At 45.5% G+C, this 21562-nt stretch overlaps 1 protein-coding gene across 1 annotated transcript in view; it reads right to left on the bottom strand.

Annotated features, from left to right (window-relative positions):
- Window positions 1-21562, bottom strand: part of LOC126419718 (diacylglycerol lipase-alpha) — a 582321-nt gene that overhangs the window by 370138 nt on the left and 190621 nt on the right. The window contains exon 10 of the mRNA XM_050086898.1: window positions 17603-17680. Within this exon, the coding sequence (XP_049942855.1) occupies window positions 17603-17680 (78 nt within the window). The remainder of the gene's footprint in view (window positions 1-17602; window positions 17681-21562) is intronic.

The raw sequence follows: 21562 nt of genomic DNA, 5'->3' as shown, positions 1-21562 counted from the left end.
TTTCCTAATCTAATTCCCTCAGCATCACCTGACTTAATTCGACTACATTCCATCATCCTCGTTTTGCTTTTGTTGGCATTCATCTTATATCCTCCTTTCAAGGCACTGTCCATTCCGTTCAGCTGCTCTTCCAAGTCCTTTGTTGTCTCTGACAGAATTACAATGTCATCGGCAAACCTCAAAGTTTTTTTCTTCTCCATGGATTTTAATTCCTAAACCGAATTTTTCTTTTTTTCCCTTTACTGCTTGTTGAATATACAGATTAAATAGCATCGCGGAGAGGCTACAACCCTGTCTGACTCCCTTCCCAACCACTGCTTATCGTTCATGTCCCTCGACTCCTATAACTGCCATCTGGTTTCTGTACAAATTGTAAATAGCCTTTCGCTCCCTGTATTTTTCCCCTGCCACCTTCAGAATTTGAAAGAGACTATTCCAGTCAACGTTTTCAAAAGTTTTCTCTAAGTCTACAAATGCTAGAAACATAGGTTTGCCTTTTTTCTATCTATTTTCTAAGATAAGTCTTAGGGTCAGTAGTGCCTCACGTGTTCCAGTATTTCTACGGAATCCTAACTGATCTTCCCCGAGGTCCGCTTGTACCAGTTTTTCCATTCGTCTGTAAAGAATTCGCGTTAGTATTTTGCAGCCGTGGCTTATTAAACTGATAGTTCGGTAATTTTCACATCTGTCAACACCTGCTTTCTTTTGGAGTCTGAGGGTATTTCCCTTGTCTCATACATCTTGCTCATCAGGTGCTAGAGTTTTGTCAGGAATAGCTCTCGTAACGCTGTCAGTAATTCTAATGGAACGTTGTCTACTCCCGGGGCCTTGTTTTGACTTGGGTGTTTCAGTTCTCTGTCAAACTCTTCACGCAGTATCATATCTTCCATTTTATGTACTTCCTCTTCCATTTGCATAATACTGTCCTCAAGTTCATCGCCCGTGTGTATACCCTCTACATACTCCTTCCACCTTTATACTCGTTAAGAGGTGTAAAAATGGCTCTGAGCACTATGGGACTCAACTGCTGTGGTCATAAGTCCCCTAGAACTTAGAACTACTTAAACCTAACTAACCTAAGGACAGCACACAACACCCAGCCATCACGAGGCAGAGAAAATCCCTGACCCCGCCGGGAATCGAACCCGGGAACCCGGGCGTGGGAAGCGAAAACGCTACCGCACGACCACGAGATGCGGGCTGTTAAGAGGTGTAATCGTCTGTTAAAATTGTACGACAATACCATAAGTATTGTGTATGTGTGTGTGTGTGTGGGGGGGGGGGGGGGGTGGATGGGGGAGTGTTGTGAGAAAGCCTGACTGGTGACACGCAGATACACGGAATTTTATTCATCCAGTATTTGAGAATGAGAGCACTTAACTAATTCCAACAAAACCTTCGCAAAACTGTTACGTCCTGACACCCAGCAAAAAAATGGTGAAAGAAAAAAAAGTGTAGCGGTTACTCCCTATTCGCTGGTCATGCACTAAAACTTCAGCATCAGACATTACGTTTTAATTTATGACTTCTTTACTAATGACTATTCGCAAGGCAGTATGTACGTACACCACTGAGTGTAATTGCAAAATTACATGATTGTACGGTACGGATCCTAGTTAGGAGATATCACGCCACGACCATTTAGATGTGAGAAGAATTATCTTCTGCTAAAATCACGCCCAGTAAAAAAACTTGGACATCGCACATGACGTTTTAATTTTTTACTTATTTACTACTAACTCTATAAATAACGCACTTTGCAGATAGTATCAACATACATAATTAAATTTACCTGCAAAGTGATATCATTCTACGACACATAGATCAAGAGATGTGACGTCGTAAACATTGAGACGCTTGAAAAAGCAACTTTGGCTTAAATGGAGCGCAAATTATCCAAACCATATTAATCCAGTGTTTTATAATGAGGGCATTTAGTGTTTTGCAAGGAACTTTAAGCATGATTGTAAACCTTTCTTAAACTTTTTCTCGTTTACATGCTTGAATTCAAATATTTAACACATCAACGCATTTGTAAAGTAATCAGACGTTTGAAGGTGTTACGCACATAGGAAAAAAGGTTCAAATGTGTGTGAAATCCTATGAGACTTAACTGGTAAGGTCATCAGTCCCTAAGCTTACACACTGCCGAACCTAAATTATCCTAAGGACGAACGCGCCCTAGACCGCTCGGCTAATCCCGCGCTGCGCATAGGAGTTCCATTCTTTAAAGAATCAGGCATTTACTCGTATTTCCTATTAGTCCTCAAACATCCCGTTGCGATAAACTTCTTTATAATACACTCACAGAAACCAATTCTGCCAATATGGGAAATGATTACAACATATATGAAAGACTTATTTCAATAGTGGTACAAGTCCATTTTGGTTCATTTTAAGATACAGAGTCCTAAAGTTAAATGAGCGCTGAAAAATCTGCAGTTGAGATACCAGAAATATTCAAGCATATGGCTTCTTGCTAGAGATGAACCTTTCTCCCTGTTGGTTTGGATCATTAATGTCGGAAGCACTATAATCAGAAAAGTGGAGGTAATGGACTTGTACCCCTATTGAAATAAGCGCTTCATATGTTGACATACATCTTCTAGTTCTGATTTTTGCCCTTTCGTGCTTAATTACTGTTTCTGCACACGACATAAAGAGGTTACTACAGAAGATTCCAGACTCAATCGCTGGTGTCACCGCTGTTGTTTATGGGTCCGCATCGACAACCATCCATCACCAACTGTTCCCTCTTGACCCGGAAGCCCAAATTCTTTCATCCTTCCGCGGAGAGCCTTCGAGACAAGCAACAGGGTGGAGTAATGGCCGACCCGAGCTTCGCGGCGGGCGTTTTTCTGCGGACAGGTCACAGCGGATGACAGATGGCTTACTTTTATGGCCCGTAAACACAGGATATGCGGGGGCACTGTCGTCCTCCCGCTACAAAAGAACGAGGCACAGAAAGCCCGCCACTGAGGAAGAGATGTCAGTTTGCTGAGCCACCATGCAGTCGCCGCGGCGAACTTAGGCGCGAGCTAGATGCAGTAGCATAACGCCTTAACCACTCGGTGGAAATGAATCACGCAGCGGGAGCACGCTGGCGAAGGTCTCCCAGTCGTGCACAGAAAGTAGGGCCTCAGATGGCGTCACTATAACTCCAAATGGTGCTGGCCCCGCAACTCGAAGTAGCAAAAGGAATGGGAAAAGTCAGCGTGTGTGTGGATCGACGAGCAGTTTCGGTGCACTGTGGTGATGTTCTTCGTTGCAACGTGGCCCACAGACAACACCTCCACTAGCAAGGGGAGGCCACGACGTTTGGAACGCGGATCTACTTCAAACTTCGTACACTCGTAGTACTCCATTGGGACAACAAAATGTGTAAGCAGTAGCGCGTACTTGTCAAGCGTTACTGAGAAAATCGCAAAATAATTTCGGTCGTCAAATATACAGGGTGTTACAAAAAGCTACGGCCAAACTTTCAGGAAACATTCCTCACACACAAATAAAGAAAAGATGTTATGTGGATATGTGTCCGGAAACGCTTAATTTCCATGTTAGAGCTCATTTTAGTTTCATTCCAACGCGATCAAATTGTAAATTTTCACAATCAACATGTGTGGGCTGACGAGAATCCGCACGCATTTGTGCAATCACGTCATCAACACAGATTTTCTGTGAACGTTTGGGCAGGCATTGTTGGTGATGTCTTGACTGGGCCCCATATTCTTCCACCTACGCTCAATGGAGCACGTTATCATGTTTCTTTACGGGATACTCTACCTGTGCTGCTAGAACATGTGTCTTTACAAGTACGACACAACATGTGGTTCATGCACGATGGAGCTCCTGCACATTTCAGTCGAAGTGTTCGTACGCTTCTCAACAACAGATTCGGTGACCGATGGATTGGTAGAGGCGGACCAATTCCGTGGCCTCCACGCTCTCCTGACATCAACCCTCTTGACTTTCATTTATGGGGTCATTTTAAAGCTCTTGTCTACGCAACCGCAGTACCAAATGTAGAGACTCTTCGTGCTTGTATTGTGGACGGCTGTGATACAATACGCCATTCTCCGGGGCTGCATCAGCCCATCAGGGGTTCCATGCGACGGAGGGTGGATGCATGTATCCTCGCTAACGGAGGACATTTTGAACATTTCCTGTAACAAAGTGTTTGAAGTCACGCTGGTACGTTCTGTTGCTGTGTGTTTCCATTCCATGATTAATGTGATTTGAAGAGATATAATAAAATGAGCTCTAACGTGGAAAGTAAGCGTTTCCGGACACATGTACACATAACATATTTTCTTTCTTTGTGTGTGAGGAATGTTTCCTGAAAGTTTGGCCGTACCTTTTTGTAACACCCTGTATACCTGTGCGTCGCCGTGTTTACCAGTTAGCGGCGGCAGCCGAGTGGGTAGCGTTTAACTGCTGGATCGCTGGAACGAGTCCCGTTCGTCAGCTCTTTTTTGTTTTGTTTTTAACACAGTCACTTTCATTTCTATTTATATTAAAATTGATATAATGGGAAAAATATGTGTAATAGGATGAACTTTTATTAAATTTACAATGGTATTTGGCAGCCTACTAATTTTTATTATCACAAATAATATAATATTCATAACTATCGACCTAACGCATAAAGTGATACTGAAAATGTATGAGAAATCCCTTATACCTGGAAGGAGCCCGAAATTACTAGTTACCTCCAAGTTTTGACCGGCACAAACGGCTTTCGAAAGATGTACAATTAATCGTCGCTTTCGACACTACGATTACAATGGCAGGATGGTATTTTTCCTAAAAACATGGAAAACATAAAGTTAAACGGCACCTGCTGCATTGATTAAATGCTGTTTCCGCATACGCAAGGTCTCTTCAGGCTTTCCGTGGAAAAACAAACCTCTTTAACATTTTCAAAAACCTCTCTTTCAGCCGATAATTTGGAAGCAAACCATGCATAACGCAGCATTTACTCAAATATCGGGGCTGATAACTGATCGTGCAGTATCGAGTGTATTTTAATAGTGTATTTTAATAGCGTCTTCACGAGAAGCAATTTCTCGTTCTTTTTCGAGTAAATACAAACAATTTTGAAGACACGGACAAGCATACATTTTCAGTATCACTTTATGCGTTTGGTCGTTTACTAGGCGATAGTTATGAACATTATATTATTTGTGATGATAAAAATTTGTAGACTGCCAGATAAAATGGTAAATTTAATAAAACTTAATCCTATTACACGTATTTTTCCCATTATATCAATTTTAATGCAAATAGTAAAGAAAATGACTTTGTTAGAAATAAAAAAAACTAACGAATGAGACTCGATCCAACGATCCAGCACACACACAATTTTTTTTTTTTTTCATTTTGTTCGTTATTGATCGTTGTGTTTGGTCATTGCGGACGTCACACGACATCCGTTCAAGTTCGTTTGTTGATCCTTCCACTCGGTTTTTTTTTTATTACAGAGGCTAACCGGCTCTCTGATCGAACACGCTCAGGTACCGTGCCGGCTTACTCAGCTGCCGCCGCTTCATGGTAAAAGCGGCCACGCACAGGTATGTATTTGACGACCGAAATTATCTTGCGATTTGCTCAATAACGCTTCAGAAGTACGCGCTACTGCTTACACATTTTGTCGTCCTAATGGAGTACTACGAGTGCACGGAGTTTGAAGTAAATCTGCGTTCCAAACGTCGTGGCGTCCCCTTGTAAGATCAAGAAGGATGGACAAGGATGGCGAGCTCCCGTTCTTGGATGTTTCAGTTGAGCGGAAGCCAGAGCCATATAGTTTACAGGAAACCGACGCACACTAATCGATACTTCAACACCTCTAGTTTCCACCACCCTGTACATAAGAAAGCAGTCCTGAAGTCCGCAGCTCGTGGTCGTGCGGTAGCGTTCTCGCTTCGCACGACCGGGTTCCCGGGTTCGATTCGCGGCGGAGTCAGGGATTTTCTCTGCCTCGTGATGACTGGGTGTTGTGTGATGTCCTTAGGTTAGTTAGGTTTAAGTAGTTCTAAGTTCTAGGGGACTGATGACCATAGATGTTAAGTCCCATAGTGCTCAGAGCCATTTGAACCATTTTTTTTGCAGTCCTGAACACGCTAGTTCACACAGCCAAAGTTATTTCTGACGACCACTGTCTACAGTTTCTACTGCAGCATTTGACACACGTGTTCAGACAGAACGGTAATAGTAAGAGAGACATTGCAAACACTTTCAGGTGCCACTGAAGAAGGACGCCTTGCGATTCGGTGGAAGACGCCGAGCCAGCTGCTGTCCTGCCATACTATGGGGGAATGAGCAGCGTGTTAGGATGTGTGCTGCAGATGCGTGGATTGAGACCAGCGTCCAGGCACGCCCCCAACATACGAGATATACTGCACGCTGTTACAGACCACATTGGAAGTGCACTGAGGCTTTTTGCGGATGATGCTGTAGCATATCGAGAGGTTGTAACTGTGGAAAATTGTACTGGATTGCAGGAGGATCTGCAACGAATTGAGGCATGGTGCAGCGAATGGCAATTGAATCTTAATGTAGACAAGTGTAATGTGCTGCGAATACATAGAAAGAAAGTCCCTTTATCATTTAGCTAATATATAGCAGCAACTGGAAGCAGTTAATTCCATAAATTATCTGGGAGTAGGCATTAGGAGTGATTTAAAATGGAATGACCATATAAAATTAATCGCCGGTAAAGCAGATGCCAGACAGATTCATTGGAAGACTCCTAAGGAAATGCAGTCGGAAAACAAAGGTTACAGTTCACTTGTTCGCCCACTGCTTGAATACTGCTCACCGGTGTGGGATCCTTACCAGATAGGGTTGATAGAAGAGAGAGAGAAGATCCAACGGAGAGCAGCGCGCTTCGTTACAGAATCATTTAGTAATCGCGAAAGCGTTACGGAGATGATAAACTCCAGTGGAAGACTCTACAGGAGATACGCTCAGTAGCTCGGTACGGGCTTTTGTTGAAGTTTCGACAACATACCTTCACCGAGGAGTCAAGCAGTATGTTGGTCCCTCCTACGTATATCTCGCGAAGATATCATGAGGATAAAATCAGAGAGATTAGAGCCCACACAGAGGCATAGCGCCTATCTTTCTTTCCACGAACAATACGAGACTGGAATAGAAAGGAGAACCGATAGAGGTACTCAAGGTACCCTCCGCCCCACACCGTCAGGTGGATTGCGGAGTATGGATGTAGATGTAGATTGCCCTTCGTGTCCCCGGTGTGTATGATGTCCCTTACGAATACGACAGCAAGTACGTAGGTCACATTATTCGCATAGTCGCAGAGCGTTGTACCGAAACTTGACAGGTCGACCATAGCTGAGCATTGACTGGAAAACGGACATAGGCCTAAAATACAGTTTGACGACACGACTCATGCGTAACACATTGGGATCCCGTTATAAAGGAGGTGGCTGAGACTAGAATACACAGCATCAATTTTAAAAGAGACCAGGAGTATACATGTAGTAGGACATGGGAGCCGGATTTGGATGTCGAAGCAATGATGGATGGTTGACACTTGCAGGGAGGCGGAAGCGGCAGTTTTAAACGTGGCGCTGACCCCTAGCGCCACCTGACGCCACTCGGTCCAGCGCGGTGCCAACGAGATGTATGGGCCGTGCAAAGTAGTTGTGACGTCACACTAGTAGGCTTGTCCGCCACATTTCAGGAACACTCCGCTCCGTGTAGGGCACACAGGAAATCAATATTTAATTGAAAAGGTAGACACTCAAGATCTTAATTTTTTTCAAAAGCGCAGTCAAGAACTATTAAACTCGTCTGAAACACTCGCTTTCCGCCGTAAGATCTGCAGTGTCACGTGCTGTGACGTGCGCGACACAGTCTGTGTTTCTCACGGGCCACGGTCCAGCGACAGGCTGGAGCTGCTGTGAGCTGCCCTACGCACCTTCCCCACGCGCGTCGTTTTGGCCCTCCACGATTGGTGGCAGAGGCTGCAATCTGAAAACCGCGCCAGCTGCGGCAGTCCTGACAACGATGGTGGGGGTAGCCATCGAGAGCTGTAGATTTATTCGAACTGACGCGGCTTGTAAACCGAGATTTTGTTCAGACATTTGGACGACTTCACACGAGGAAGAACAATCGGGAAACTGGAGGAAGGACGAAGTGTGATGCGTGTAACCTAGGAGTTTAGTATTACTCGCAGCAATGTTTCACGTGCATAGCGTGGCTTCGTAACCACAGTCACTGCTGTCCAAAGGAGAGGAGGCGGTCTACCACAGTCAACAACGGCGCCAGATGTCCGCTACATCCTGCAACAGACGCGAAGGAACAGCGAGTGCAATCAGTTTAAACAGGGCAGCGAGGCGCGCAGTCTCACGACCCACAGTGTCATGGGACTGCCCGGTGACCAGTACGACACCAGCACGTCAGAGGCAGTTTTTGCGATGGTACCGAGATCACAGGGACTGGGCTAACAAGGACTGGGGCCGCGTACTCTTCTTGAATCAGAGCACATTAAGTCTGAGTAGTGATTCTGGACGTACTCTCATATAGCGAGAGGTGGCAACACGTAATGCGCTCAGAAACATGGTCACACATGGTTGCACCGCTGGCCCAAGTGTTACGGTGTTGGGAGGCATAACGTTGCCCGGACGTACTGACATTTGTATCTTTAAAAACGGTCATCGGTAATGCTATTGTGTGACTGTATGCCTTCTCCAAGTGCGTCTTTTCAAGAGAGCAATCGCCCCTGACTTCATTTTTATGGACGACAATGCGTGACCGCACCGAACAGCGCTGTCGGGGGAGCTCTTGGAACGAGAGGATATTCGGCGAATGGACCGGCCTGCCCGTTCCCCCCACTTTAGTCCCACCCAGCACGTGTGGTTTGAGTCGGGGAGAGGCATCGACGCACTTCCACATGCACCAATCACTATCCCGCACTTGTCAACTGCGCTGGTGGAGGAGTGGAACACCCTACCACAAGAACTCCTCCCCAAGTTAGTGGCCAGCATGGCAGCACGTCACAGAGGGTACGTTGCCGTACGTGGGTACCACACACATGCTATTAAGAATTACGTTTCGCGTTTTGCAGTCCCAAGGGGACTATCTTGAATCGCTGTGACTTCGGTGCCATTATTCTCTTTGAATAAAAGCCTCATTTCTGTTTGCTTATTACGTGGTTCTTCGGTCCTGAAGAGCCAAAAATCTGGTACACCTGCCAAATGCCGTGTAGAGCCTCCGCGAGCAGGCACAAGTTCAAATGGTTCAAATGGCTCTGAGCACTATGCGACTCAACTTCTGAGGTCATCAGTCGCCTAGAACTTAGAACTAATTAAACCTAAATAACCTAAGGACATCACACACATCCATGCCCGAGGCAGGATTCGAACCTGCGACCGTAGCGGTCACGCGGTTCCAGACGCAGGCACAAGTGTCGCAGCGCGACGTGGCATGGACTCGACAAATGTCTGAACTAGTTCTGGAGGGAACTGAGACTATGAATCCTGCTCGGTTGTCCGTAAATCCGTAAGAGTACGAGAGGGTGGAGATATCTTCTGAACAGCGTGTTGGAAGGCATCCCAGATATCCTCAATAATGTTCATGTCTGGGGAGTTTGGTGGCCAGCGGAAGCGTTTAAACGCAGAAGAGTGTTCCTGGAGCCACTCTGTAGCAATTCTGGGCGTGTGGGGTGTCGCAATGTCCTGCTGGAATTGCTCAAGTCCATCGGAACGCGCAGTGGACACGAATAGATGCGGGTGATCACACAGTATGCAGATGTACATGTCACTTGTCAGAGTGGTACCTAGACGTATCAAGGGTCACATAACACTCCAACTGTACACGCCCTACACCATTACAGAGCCTCCACCAGCTTGAACAATCCCCTGCTGACATGCAGGATCTATGGATTCAGGAAGTGGACTCCATACCCGTAAACGTCCATCCGGTCGAAACGATTTAAAACGATACTCGTCCGAGCAGGCAACATGTTTCCAGTAATCAACAGTCAAATGTCGGTGTTGACGGGCCCAGGCGAGGCGTAAAACTTTGTGTCGTGCAGTCATCAAGGGTACACGAAAGGGCCTTCGGCTCCGAAAGCCCATATCGATGATGTTTCGTTGAATGGTAAGTACGCTGACACTTGTTGATGGCCCAGCATTGAAATCTGCAGCAATTTGCTTAAGGACTGCACTTCTGTCACGCTGAACGATTCTCTTCAGTCGTCGTTGGTCCCGTTCTCGCAGGATCTTTTTCCGGCCGCAGCCATGACGGAGGTTTGTTTTATATGATACTGATATTCACTATACACTCGTGAAATAGTCGTATGCGAAAATCCCCACCTTTATCGCTACGTCGGAGATGCTGTGTCCCATCGTTCATGCGCCGACTATAACACAACATTCAAACTCAGTCAAATCTTGATAACCTGCCTATGTAGCACCAGAAACCGATCTTGTCTTACATTGGCGTTGCCGACCGCAGCGCCGTATTCTGCCTGTTTACACATCTATTTATATGAATAGGCATGTCCATACAAGTGTCTTTGGCCCTTCAGTATAAAGGGTGGGGAATTTAGTACACAGTGCTGCATCTCTGTCAACAACGTTGGCTCTGACCGAGCTAGACATTTGCTCGAACTGAGCATCATAAACGGCGACGCACTGAGGAAGGTGATGAATGAGTTGTGCCTTTGCCTGTCCCACCTTTCCCTGAGCCCTGTTTATCTGCTACTCGTACCAGTGGTGCGGTACAGTTGGCGCTGGAGAAGTGGAGGTTGGGGAGGCAGTATCTCTTATTCCTGCTGCAGCAGGAGTGGCTCCTGTGGAGACGCCCTGGAGCGAGTGTGTGGCAGGCTCGTCTCTTCCGCAGCCTCCAGTACAAGCCCAGCCACTAATGCTCAATGCCCTTCTGCCCCTCTGTGTGCTTTCGGCGATGAAGGTCGTGATTTGACACGTATTGCGACTTCCTTTACATAAACTGTTACTCCAGATTTGTCTCGCGCTGTCTCAGAGACTCACTCTCATTGCCCTCGATTAGGGAGTCGGCATACCTTTCGGCGTGACCGTTCCGTAGGGCAGGCCCCTGAGCCAGGGAAGTCACAGATTGACAGGGAAGTGGTTCAAGATCCGCCTACGGCAGAGATGTTACTCCTCACAGCCGGGTTACACTACGTATACAGCCGCGACGTGTAGCGTCGCGCATAATAACTTAGGATAAAGATTCATTTGAGCCCAGTAGTGACCTCCCGCTCGCGGAGACGTTGTCGGACTCCGCGATGGACTGGGCGACTGATGAAATGGTCATGCTGCTCTGTTGTCCTTTCTGTGTTCTTTCTTTTGACTGGTGGCGCAGACATAAACATTTCTCACACGGAAACTTCCTGACAGATTAAAACTGTATGCCAGACTTTGACTCGAACTCGGGACCTTCGCCTTTCGCGGGCAAGTGCTCTACCAATTGAGCTACCCAAGCACGACTCACGCCCCGTCCTCACAGCTTTACTTCTGCCAGTACCTCGTCTCCAACCTTCCAAACTTAACAGAAGCTCTCCTGCGAACCTTGCAGAACTCGCACTCCTGAAAGAAAGGATATTGCGGAGACATGGCTTAGCCACAGCCTGGGGGATGTTTCCAGAATGAGATTTTCACTCTGCGGCGGAGTGTGCGTTGATATGAAACTTCCTGGCATATTAAAACTGTGTGCCGGACCGAGACTCGAACTCGGGACCTTAGCCTTTCGCGGGCAAGTGCTCTACCAACTGAGCTACCCAAGCACGACTCACGACCGGTCCTCACAGCTTCAGTTCTGCCAGTACCTAGTCTCGTACCTTCCAAACTTCACAAAAGCTCTTCTGCGAACGAGACGAGGTACTGGCGGAATTGAAGCTGTGACGATGAGTCGTGAGTCGTGCTTGGGTAGCCCAGTTGGTAGAGCATTTGCCCACAAAAGGCAAAGGTCCCGAGTTCGAGTCTCGGTCCGGCACACAGTTTTAATCTGTCAGGAAGTTTCATATCAGCGCACACTCCGCTGCAGAGTGAAAATCTCATTCTGGATTTCTCACACTGGCCGCACGGGATGGCCTCGCGGTCTAGGGGGTCTCGTCAGAGGTTCGAGTCCTCTTTCGGCCATGGGTGTGTGTGTTGTCCTTAGCGTAAGTTAATTTAATTTCGATTAAGTAGTAGTATGTAGGCCTAGCGACCGATGACCTCAGCAGTTTGGTCTTGTAGGACCTTACCACAAAAAAAAAATTCTCACACTAAATGTTAGTCGTGGCATCAGAGCTGTGCCTTGGTTTACTGAGGCAGCTTATCTATGAATCCTATGCAGATATAGAGCTCCTGCAAGAAGTTTTATTTATCAGTTTCCCTCTCCCTGGATGTCGCACTGTTTTTAATGTGGTGCCAGTATTTTCGTCGGCAATGTCATGCTTTTCGAGAAGGCATTCCCACTGCTGATGTACAGGTTCTTCAATCTGCAGAGGAATAGGCTGTAGACTTTTTGCCCTCACCTTGGTTGTCTTGTATGCTCCGTCTGCTTCTGGTTACACTGTGGAACGTTCGTGTTTTTGTAATGAGGAGATTATTTATGTTTTACGTAAGAGTCTTCGGCCTCTGTTGTTGGGTGGTGATTTTAACTGTGTTCTGCGTCCTGTTGACCAGTCTCCCCAATTTAAGAACTGTCGAGATTTAAACGAGCTGATACGCTCGATGCACTTGAAAGTTATTTGGGAGTGTAAATAGCCGGCGTTGATTAATCGTACTGCGACGTTTTACTGGGACTTCTAGTAGCAGTATTTACCGATTCCGTTTATCGGATTGGATGCGCGATTGCATTCTTGCAGTCGACGTTGTCCTTTCTGGTTTTTCTGATCACTTTGTTTCGGCCGCCACTCTCCAGCTTGGTGGGTGTTGTGTACATAGTTCCGCGTAGTAACCGCATACACTTTCCCACTAGAGTGCGCCCCACTAAGCACAACAGCGCAGGCGCAGCGCTCGTCCATCTCTGCACTACGAGATGGCGCTGCCATAGAGACGGACCAAATTCTGCTTCCGCCGATCCGCGTATTAATATGTAACGCAGCCAATGAGATTACTGCTAACGTAGAACCTTTTCTCCTCACGGATCACACTCGCGCAGTGATACATGAATGCGTAAGGTATTATAACGAGTGTACAGACCTCCAATTAGTCAGTCTGCTTTTGTCTACATTTGTCTGTACCAGTCTATAGTCAAGTTTCAGTCAGCGCCTAATAAGATTACCATATTTCTGTACATAGCCACAAAGATAAATGTATAGACACTTTTGGCAAGTATCAGAGATATATGTGAGAATTAGATTAACGTACCAATACCAAAGCAACTTCAGATGGTCAATTGTAAATAGCATCCAGAACCAAGTTAAGTAATTTTTATGGTTGTTATGATTTTAATAAATGTGTGTGAAAATTAATCAAGTTCTGTTTAAAGTTGGTCACCGTCAATCTGCTACTCTAAGCGTGCAAGTGGCATTTCTATCGTCTGACCTAACGGCAGAAGATAAACACGCCACACTAAGACCACGAGACATATTGCTGACACTCGCCTACTTCGTTAGAGCAACAAGTCAAATAATCTGATGGTGAGTGTTCTGAAGGTCTTACAGTACGCACACCACAGTGGGCAACCAGTGAAACTGTTCTGTTCCCCGTCTATATTGAATGTCGCTCACTTGGAAGATTCTTCACTCGATGATGCGATACATAATGTGTGGCAGGGTAGTCTTCGATCAGCTGAGAGGTGCTCTACCACTCTGGAATGATGGATTGCCCTGTCTAAACCGAAGCTGTATCAAACTTATTTTGCTGCTAGGGCGAGAGGTTTTCGGAAAACTCGTGAATTTTATTGTTCTCTTTTGCGCGACTTGTATGGCGCTGCGGATAGCGTCGCCCAGCGGATTGCAGATTTACGATGTACTAAAGCAAAGTTGTTGAAGTTGAAGCGGCGACAGATGGAGGGGTTGCGGGTGCGATCGAAACCACTATCACTACTGCTGGAGGAACTGGCTTCGTCACACCATCTGCTTAAACATCCAGCTCGGCCTCCCCTCCCTTGCAGTACTTCTCTTGCAGTCACCTGACGTACTTCACGCTTAACATCAGTACTGTGTCGATCTTTGCGACGAGGATACACCTGGCGGCTTCCTTTTCGACCTGGCTACTGGGACCCTAATTATGCTTCTCACGCCTGAGCAGAACACCGAGATCTTGGCCGTCTTTCACCCAGAAGACGTACGTGACCTTATTGTTACTTCCCTTTCTCACAAATAGCCAGGTGTGGATAGGCTCTCAAAGGAATTTTCTGCGCATCTTTGGCCATTCTTGGGTGTCACACTTACGCCCATGTTGAACGAGGTGATGAAGGGTGCAGTTGTGCCCACTCCATTCAAGGTTGGGAAAATTCTGTCGGTATCTAAAACTACTGGTCGTAATACTGTTGATAATTTTCATCCTTTCACATTACTGAATTCTGATCAGGACAGTGGCGAGGGCGGTAAACTGCAGGATGTCTGCCTTGCTGGTGATAGTCGTTGTCGGCGAGTGTCAGAGTTCTCTCTCTGGACGCTCTATTTTTACCGCTGTAGAACAATTCCGTTATTTCCAGAATGAGATTTTCACTATGCAGCGGAGTGTGCACTGATATGAAACTTCCTGGTAGATTACAATTGTATGCCGGACCGAGACTCGAACTCCGGACCTTCGCCTTTCGCGGGCAAGTGCTCTACCAATTGAGCTACCCAAGCACGACTCACGCCCCGTCCTCACAGCTTTACTTCTGCCAGTACCTCGTCTCCAACCTTCCAAACTTAACAGAAGCTCTCCTGCGAACCTTGCAGAACTCGCACTCCTGAAAGAAAGGATATTGCGGAGACTATGGCTTAGCCACAGCCTGGGGGATGTTTCCAGAATGAGATTTTCACTCTGCAGCGGAGTGTGCGCTGATATGAAACTTCCTGGCATATTAAAACTGTGTGCCGGACCGAGACTCGAACTCGGGACCTTAGCCTTTCGCGGGCAAGTGCTCTACCAACTGAGCTACCCAAGTACGACTCACGCCCCGTCCTCACAGCTTTACTGGCAGAAGTAAAAAGCTGTGAGGACGGGGCGTGATTCGTGCTTGGGTAGCTCAGTTGGTAGAGCACTTGCCCGCGAAAGGCAAAGTTCCCGAGTTCGAGTCTTGGTCCGGCACACAGTTTTAATCTGCCAGGAAATTCCGTTATTTGATTTCGGTTGCTGTCGTTACTTCTATACTTCGTGCCTTCGTCTGTTTGGATTTTAATAAAGCTCTCGATCCTGTTAACCGTGATTTTCTGCTTCTGATTTTGGAGATGATCCGGTTTACTGTTGAGGCTCGTAGTGTTATCGAATATGTTCACGGGCATTACAAATCTGGTGACTGTGAATGGCCAACTGACGCACACGATCGCCATACGTCCCCCACGGGAGTCTGTATCGATCGCGATCAGTGACACAGGTGAATGCAGTAGGTGTGCGTCCCCAGATACGCTACAGCACCTGTTTGCTTGTCGTGGTCGCCTAGGAAACTGGCCCCGGCTCACAAAGCAATTGGCTTCCCTCACTCGCTCTGTGGAAGCTGCATATTCCACGATTTTGCGGTCGGTTACTTCTTTGTTTCCGAGGACAAAGGCTAATTCGGTAATTTGGCTGGTTGGTCGCTTTGTGCACTTTGTCGTTACTGGCGAAGGGGAGGATGACCATCTGGCTTTTCGCCATTTTATATATGCGGCTTACAGGCCCTACTTGCAACTGCCCCCATTTCGAGAACTCTCTGTCAACGTGCTGAATCTCACCTTCCAGAGACAGGGCGTTGGATAGTTCCGGCAGGAGCTGCTACACTCATTGTGCTTCTGTTCTTTTGTCTCCGTTTTTCGTCGGTATTCGTTTCTTTTGAGCTATTAGTATTATTTTTAGAAACTTTAAACACACACTCACACACAAAAGATATGTAGTTATGTGAGGCAGCAGCTCGTGACAGGAGGGGGGAGGTATTCTGACCACGCCTTGGGTTTCGGTCCCCTGAAGCTGACTGTAACCACCACTACTGATTGCTTTTCGTAAAATATATTTCCTGTCTACAAATGTATTCAGGTACTTCTGTTGAACTTTTTGTAATTAATTCTACTTTCTTATATGTAAACTTTATCATACTCATGTTTACGACCTTTATTCACCGTAAGTTAAGTGTACGTATAGACTACTCAATAAATTACCGTTATTCTTTTTAAAAAAAATGTCGAAACTGTAGCACAGTTAATAGCGTTGTGGGCTGTTAACTGTGAAGATAAAGATAGCGGATTCGCATGCACCATCTTCCAAATTCTTTTAGACCTTTTATTTCCAAAAAGATCCTTGGTGTTTCTTGTTCATTGAATGGAAGTATTAGTTAAAATATGGACGTTATTAATTAAAAATAAGATATTTGTTGCAATTTTTGTTGCAAAGGCCAACGCCTGGAATGTTTTCTCAATCGCCAGAATTCATGACGTGACTGCTAATCTGTCAGAAAGTAAACACAAGTTAGCCTACACAGTGGAAGTTTTGCTATTTTGAAACTTTCTGTAATATCTATCTATCTATCGCTTGCGCCTGTGACCCGCATTTTGCGCGGGGTTGGCGTGGTTAAATCGGATTTGGCATGTTAATGTGAAGGGGTGGCCGGAAGCCCTTCCTGCCGCCAACCCGTACCCGCCGGGACGGAATCAGAGTACCCTATCTGTCTGCATCCAGTGCAAATCATGGAAAAATGCGTATGTGTTGCAAATGTCTGTGAGTAGTGTAACTGAGGCGGGACGTGGGGACCAGCCCGGTATTCACCTAGAGGTATGTGGAAAACCGCCTAAAAACCACATCCAGGCTGGTTGGCACACCGGCTCTTTGGCTCTTGTTCATATATTGCCAGTAAACATCTTTTTCAATGACGGTTAGCAGCTTAGAAAAAGATCTGAAAAAAGCGGTAAAGCATGGGGGATCGAATGTCGGATGGACCACTAATTTTTTCAGTCTCCGTCTTAACTTAGCCTTTACCTCTAAGCGATATGAGGAGTCTCCAGAAACAAGAGGCAGTTGGTATTCCAACTGTAGGACCAGTTTCTCAGGTTGGTTAGGGGTCTCGCAACTCGCCGAAGAAACCCCCAGTACAAAGACTTGCACCAGCACATCGGGTCGCACGTAGTTATTACTGTCATTATTAGTACTATAATTTATCTATATGCATAGTGAAGTTTATACGGAACTGTCACGGAGCGGGTCCAGCTTACACTTGTCCGATTCGTATAGATTTCATGCAGTTGTCTTCTGACACGCGAGATATACTAATGAACAACGCTGCATTTTATTGCTATGGAAGCGATCTTGCAGATAAGTAAAGCATTTTTATATCATGTGTCTTCTGTTAAGAACGTCTGTTGTTTCTTGTTCTGAGACTGTTGTAAAACGTCTCGTTGTGTTCTGTAGTTCTTTTGACGTGGTGAAAGACGTCAGCACACACTCTGGTTTGTGCCCCGTACGCCTGTGCCCGGTCTTGCACGTGACGAAGCGGTACTCACCTTGTGACCCAGCCAGTCTTCGCGAACTGGGTCCAGCGGCAGCGGCTCACCCTCAGCGTTCAGGTCCGTGATCACGTCCTGCAACACAGTGCCTCGACTCAGTAGGGGCGACACACACACACACAAACACACACTCTGTGCCGTGTTCGGCATACACTGTGGATGCTGATGTGATCTTTATGACTGAAGTGAGGCTTTATTTGTGGTGACGTAGCGGCAGCAGACGGGCAGTGCCTCGGGACAATATGGCGAGTATGCAAGAAGTGCGCGTCTCCGCGTACGCACCGTCAGTGCAGAAAACTTGATTGCTTGCTTGCTTCTGAACGGAAGAGGCTGAGTTCTGCCTTAATGGATGTCGTGATTGCGTTTACTGGTCACGAGTAAGACGTGTAGAAATGGTCTGCCTTAACGATGTTGCAGACTGACTGTTTTGAGGTATTGTGTTATGGCTTCTTGTTGTCAAGTGCTGTAACTTTTCGTAAAGCAATTACTACACTACTGGCCATTCAAATTGCTACACCACGAAGGTGACGTGCTACAGACGCGAAATTTAACCGACAGGAAGAAGATGCTGTGATATGCAAATGATTAGCTTTACAGAGCATTCACACAAGGTTGGCGCCGGTGGCGACACCTACAGCGTGCTGACATGAGGAAAGTTTCCAACCGATTTCTCATACACAAACAGCAGTTGACCGGCGTTGCCCGGTGAAACGTTGTTGTGATGCCTCATGTAAGGAGGAGAAATGCGTACCGTCACGTTTCCGACATTGATAAAGGTCGGATTGTAGCCTATCGCGATTGTGGTTTATCGTATCGCGACATTGCTGCTCGCGTTGGTCGAGATCCAATGACTGTTAGGAGAATACGGAATCGGTGGGTTCAGGAGGGTAATACGGAACGCCGTGCTGGATCCCAACGACCTCGTACCACTAGCAGTCGACATGACAGGCATCTTATCCGCATGGCTGTAACGGATGGTGCAGCCACGTCTCGATCCCTGAGTCAGCAGGAAGCGTTTCTGATAATTATGTTTGATAATAATTTTTAATGTTAATCTGGCTGCCAGATATGGTAGCCAGATTATGCTGACTACGCGATTATGCTCATTACTGGTTGGTACTTTGAGTACAACCGGTGTAACGTACTGACGTGCTAAAATATGTTTGGTGGTACTATTACTTACGTAGAATTATCAGCTATAGAATTACGTTACCGAAAGACTGGGACTTACGAATATCCTGGTGTTTGTAGTACAATTTCACTTCAGACAACTTACTTGATGCTCTTATGAATAACTGTTTATTGAACTCAAGTGACTTTTAGTTTGGTCAATTTCTATGCTGTTGGATCAATAATTGCATTAAGATCTGTTTAATAATCTTGAGCTACTGCTGATCTGAATAATTATCATGTTTCAGCGTAACAGTTTGTTCTTATGATATATTTGATGATAAAGGCGATTATGGGACACACAACTGTAATTTGCTGAGCTGAAAATCTTTTTAATAAATCTGTTTTATGTAGTGCAAATGTCAAACAATCATTTCCACCCGTTCCGAATCTGTGTGTCCCAATGCTTTTCCACAGCATCTAAATGACAAACAGACAAAGGTAGTGTACACTGTTGGACATTAAAATGGAAATATCAGGGACGGTAAGAAATAACGTTGGTTGGTTGGTTTAAAGAGGGGGGAGGGACCAAACTGCTAGGGCAGCGGTCCCTTGTTCCTAGGAAAGTAATTCCACAAGGGAGAGAAGAAAACAAACGGGACGTACAGCATAATACCGAAAGGAAGGAAAAACCACACAAGATCGACAGAAAGGCAACAAACACTACAAGGAACAAAAGACGACAAGAAAATCACAGAGAGACGCTAGAAACAGATAGAAGACATTGAAACAAGAAAGCAGATTACCATGGCTGGCTGACCACGAGAATAAAAAAAGAAAAGCCAGTACTTAATTGCACATTTACACTACAACAGAAAGAATACGTGAGTAACTTTGTAGATGACTCGGAGGCGTAAAGAGCCGCCACCTCTGGCAGCATCATCGGCTCTAACGATGCTGGCCATCGAGTCGAAGGGAACTTGGATGACAGATGAAGGTGCGTCTTTTCATGCTGCTTCAACTGTACAACAGAACTGATCAGTCACAGCGGCTGGTGACCGATGGCATGCCCGTCACTCAGAAAGCCATTAGCAGATGTTTTCAGCGGGTGAGATCACAGGAGAACGTGCCGGGCGCGATAACACCCTAACACCCTCTGCACAGAGGTAGGTCAGGATGCAACGGACGACAGGCGGTCTTGCGTAATCTTGTTCATGGGTAACGCCTGTAGAACTACACGATAGGGCACAGCCACTGGTCTCTGCACTTATCCAATGTAACCGCTGCTGTCGAAATTAACGGCTGAACGAATAAAGGTGATCCTGATGTGCACCCAATTGTAGCCTATACTACTACTATATCAGGTGCTGAGCCCGTACGACGATGACGAATGTATTGTGTTGACGTTCGTTCTCCTTGGAGTCTGCAAGTATGGATTTGTTTACATCAACTACTCCCCTCCAGACTTACTTTACATATGCATAGGCTTAACGGGGTGTGAATGGTTACCATGATTCGCTTCAATACATCATTCTTTACATTTTTCCCATTTACATTTCTCGTATTCCATGCCTCCAGCGGGACATGGATCTCAGGAATGTGCACATTAACTGAGGGTATACATCTTATCCAAGAGTGACATAATAAAACGACTCCAAATAATGAAAAATTAAGTTCCTAAATTTCTGCAAAAATACTGTTCAATGGTGTGTAGGAAGTTGCTCAACGGAAAGTTATTTGAATAATCTCCATTGCATTGTTCTTAAGACGATGAATATGCTCTCGGTAGTTGTTGAGTATCTTTGAAGTCTTCGTAAGGAAATATTTTGGTCGTAGTGTTGAGGAAAGAGAAATATAGGCTAACGAGAAACTCTTTAATGAATGTTGTATTTGCTGAACATTTATCAAAACACCAAGTTATCTGGAGAGATCACTTCTGGCTCTTTCCACTTACATCATGTTTCCAAAAAAGGAATTGTAATTCATTAGTGAGTGAAAATAAGCAACTTAAACCAGGACAGCCTTCATTGTAAAATCACATTCAGTGAACCGTACTGTAGAAGTAGCTGAGCTAAGGAGCTTAGTTCCCAGTTAACACGGCAACCTATCAGTAGTCTCAGAAACTTGATACTACCGCTTTCTTGCGTTTCCTTGTTCGACTGGACTATTTTTAACAGCTGCTGGAGTTCTATGACAAGCACTGAACTGTATGTACACTGTCTTGCCAAATTTCAATGGTAATTTATTTGTCTCGAACCAGGTGCTGATGTTTTCAAACATTTCTTTAGCATTCTATACAGTAAGAAGAGTAGTAGTATTTCTTCTTCTTTCTTCAAGTGTTACGCATCTGCTTGCTACGCCCTGTTGCCAGAGCATTTATTATCTGTGGCAAGCTTGTATTTGACCTTTACACTTGTTTCTTGATCTATGTGTTGGTTTTTTTCCCTATTAATCGATAATTCATTATTATTTTGGGTATTCTGTTCTCATTCATTCTTGTGACATGATGTCTTCACTTGCTTCTACACTCTTTACTCTGTCAGTTTATGCTTTTTATCTTACTTGTTGTTTGATTGTTATAGTATCGGACAGACCGTAACCATCTGCACTCATTAAAAACCTCATTTCCACACCTCGCATTCTTCGTTCGTTTTCAGCTGTGCTACTTTCACTGTCATAAGGTATAGATGGTATTGCCATTGGTTTGCAAAGTTTTATTACGGGTTCTCTCCTTACCTTTTTATTCTTTGTTTTGTTTATATTTTCAGTAATGTAATTACAAGTTCCAATTTTTTCAATATGTCTTTCCCGTTTATGACGGAGATGGTCTTTTGCGCGAACATTAAT

Source organism: Schistocerca serialis, chromosome 9 (assembly GCF_023864345.2).
Source record: "Schistocerca serialis cubense isolate TAMUIC-IGC-003099 chromosome 9, iqSchSeri2.2, whole genome shotgun sequence".
Classification (NCBI taxonomy): Eukaryota; Metazoa; Arthropoda; class Insecta; order Orthoptera; family Acrididae; genus Schistocerca; species Schistocerca serialis.
The sequence above is the reverse complement of the archived record's forward strand: the minus strand, read 5'-3'. Positions and strand labels throughout refer to the sequence as shown.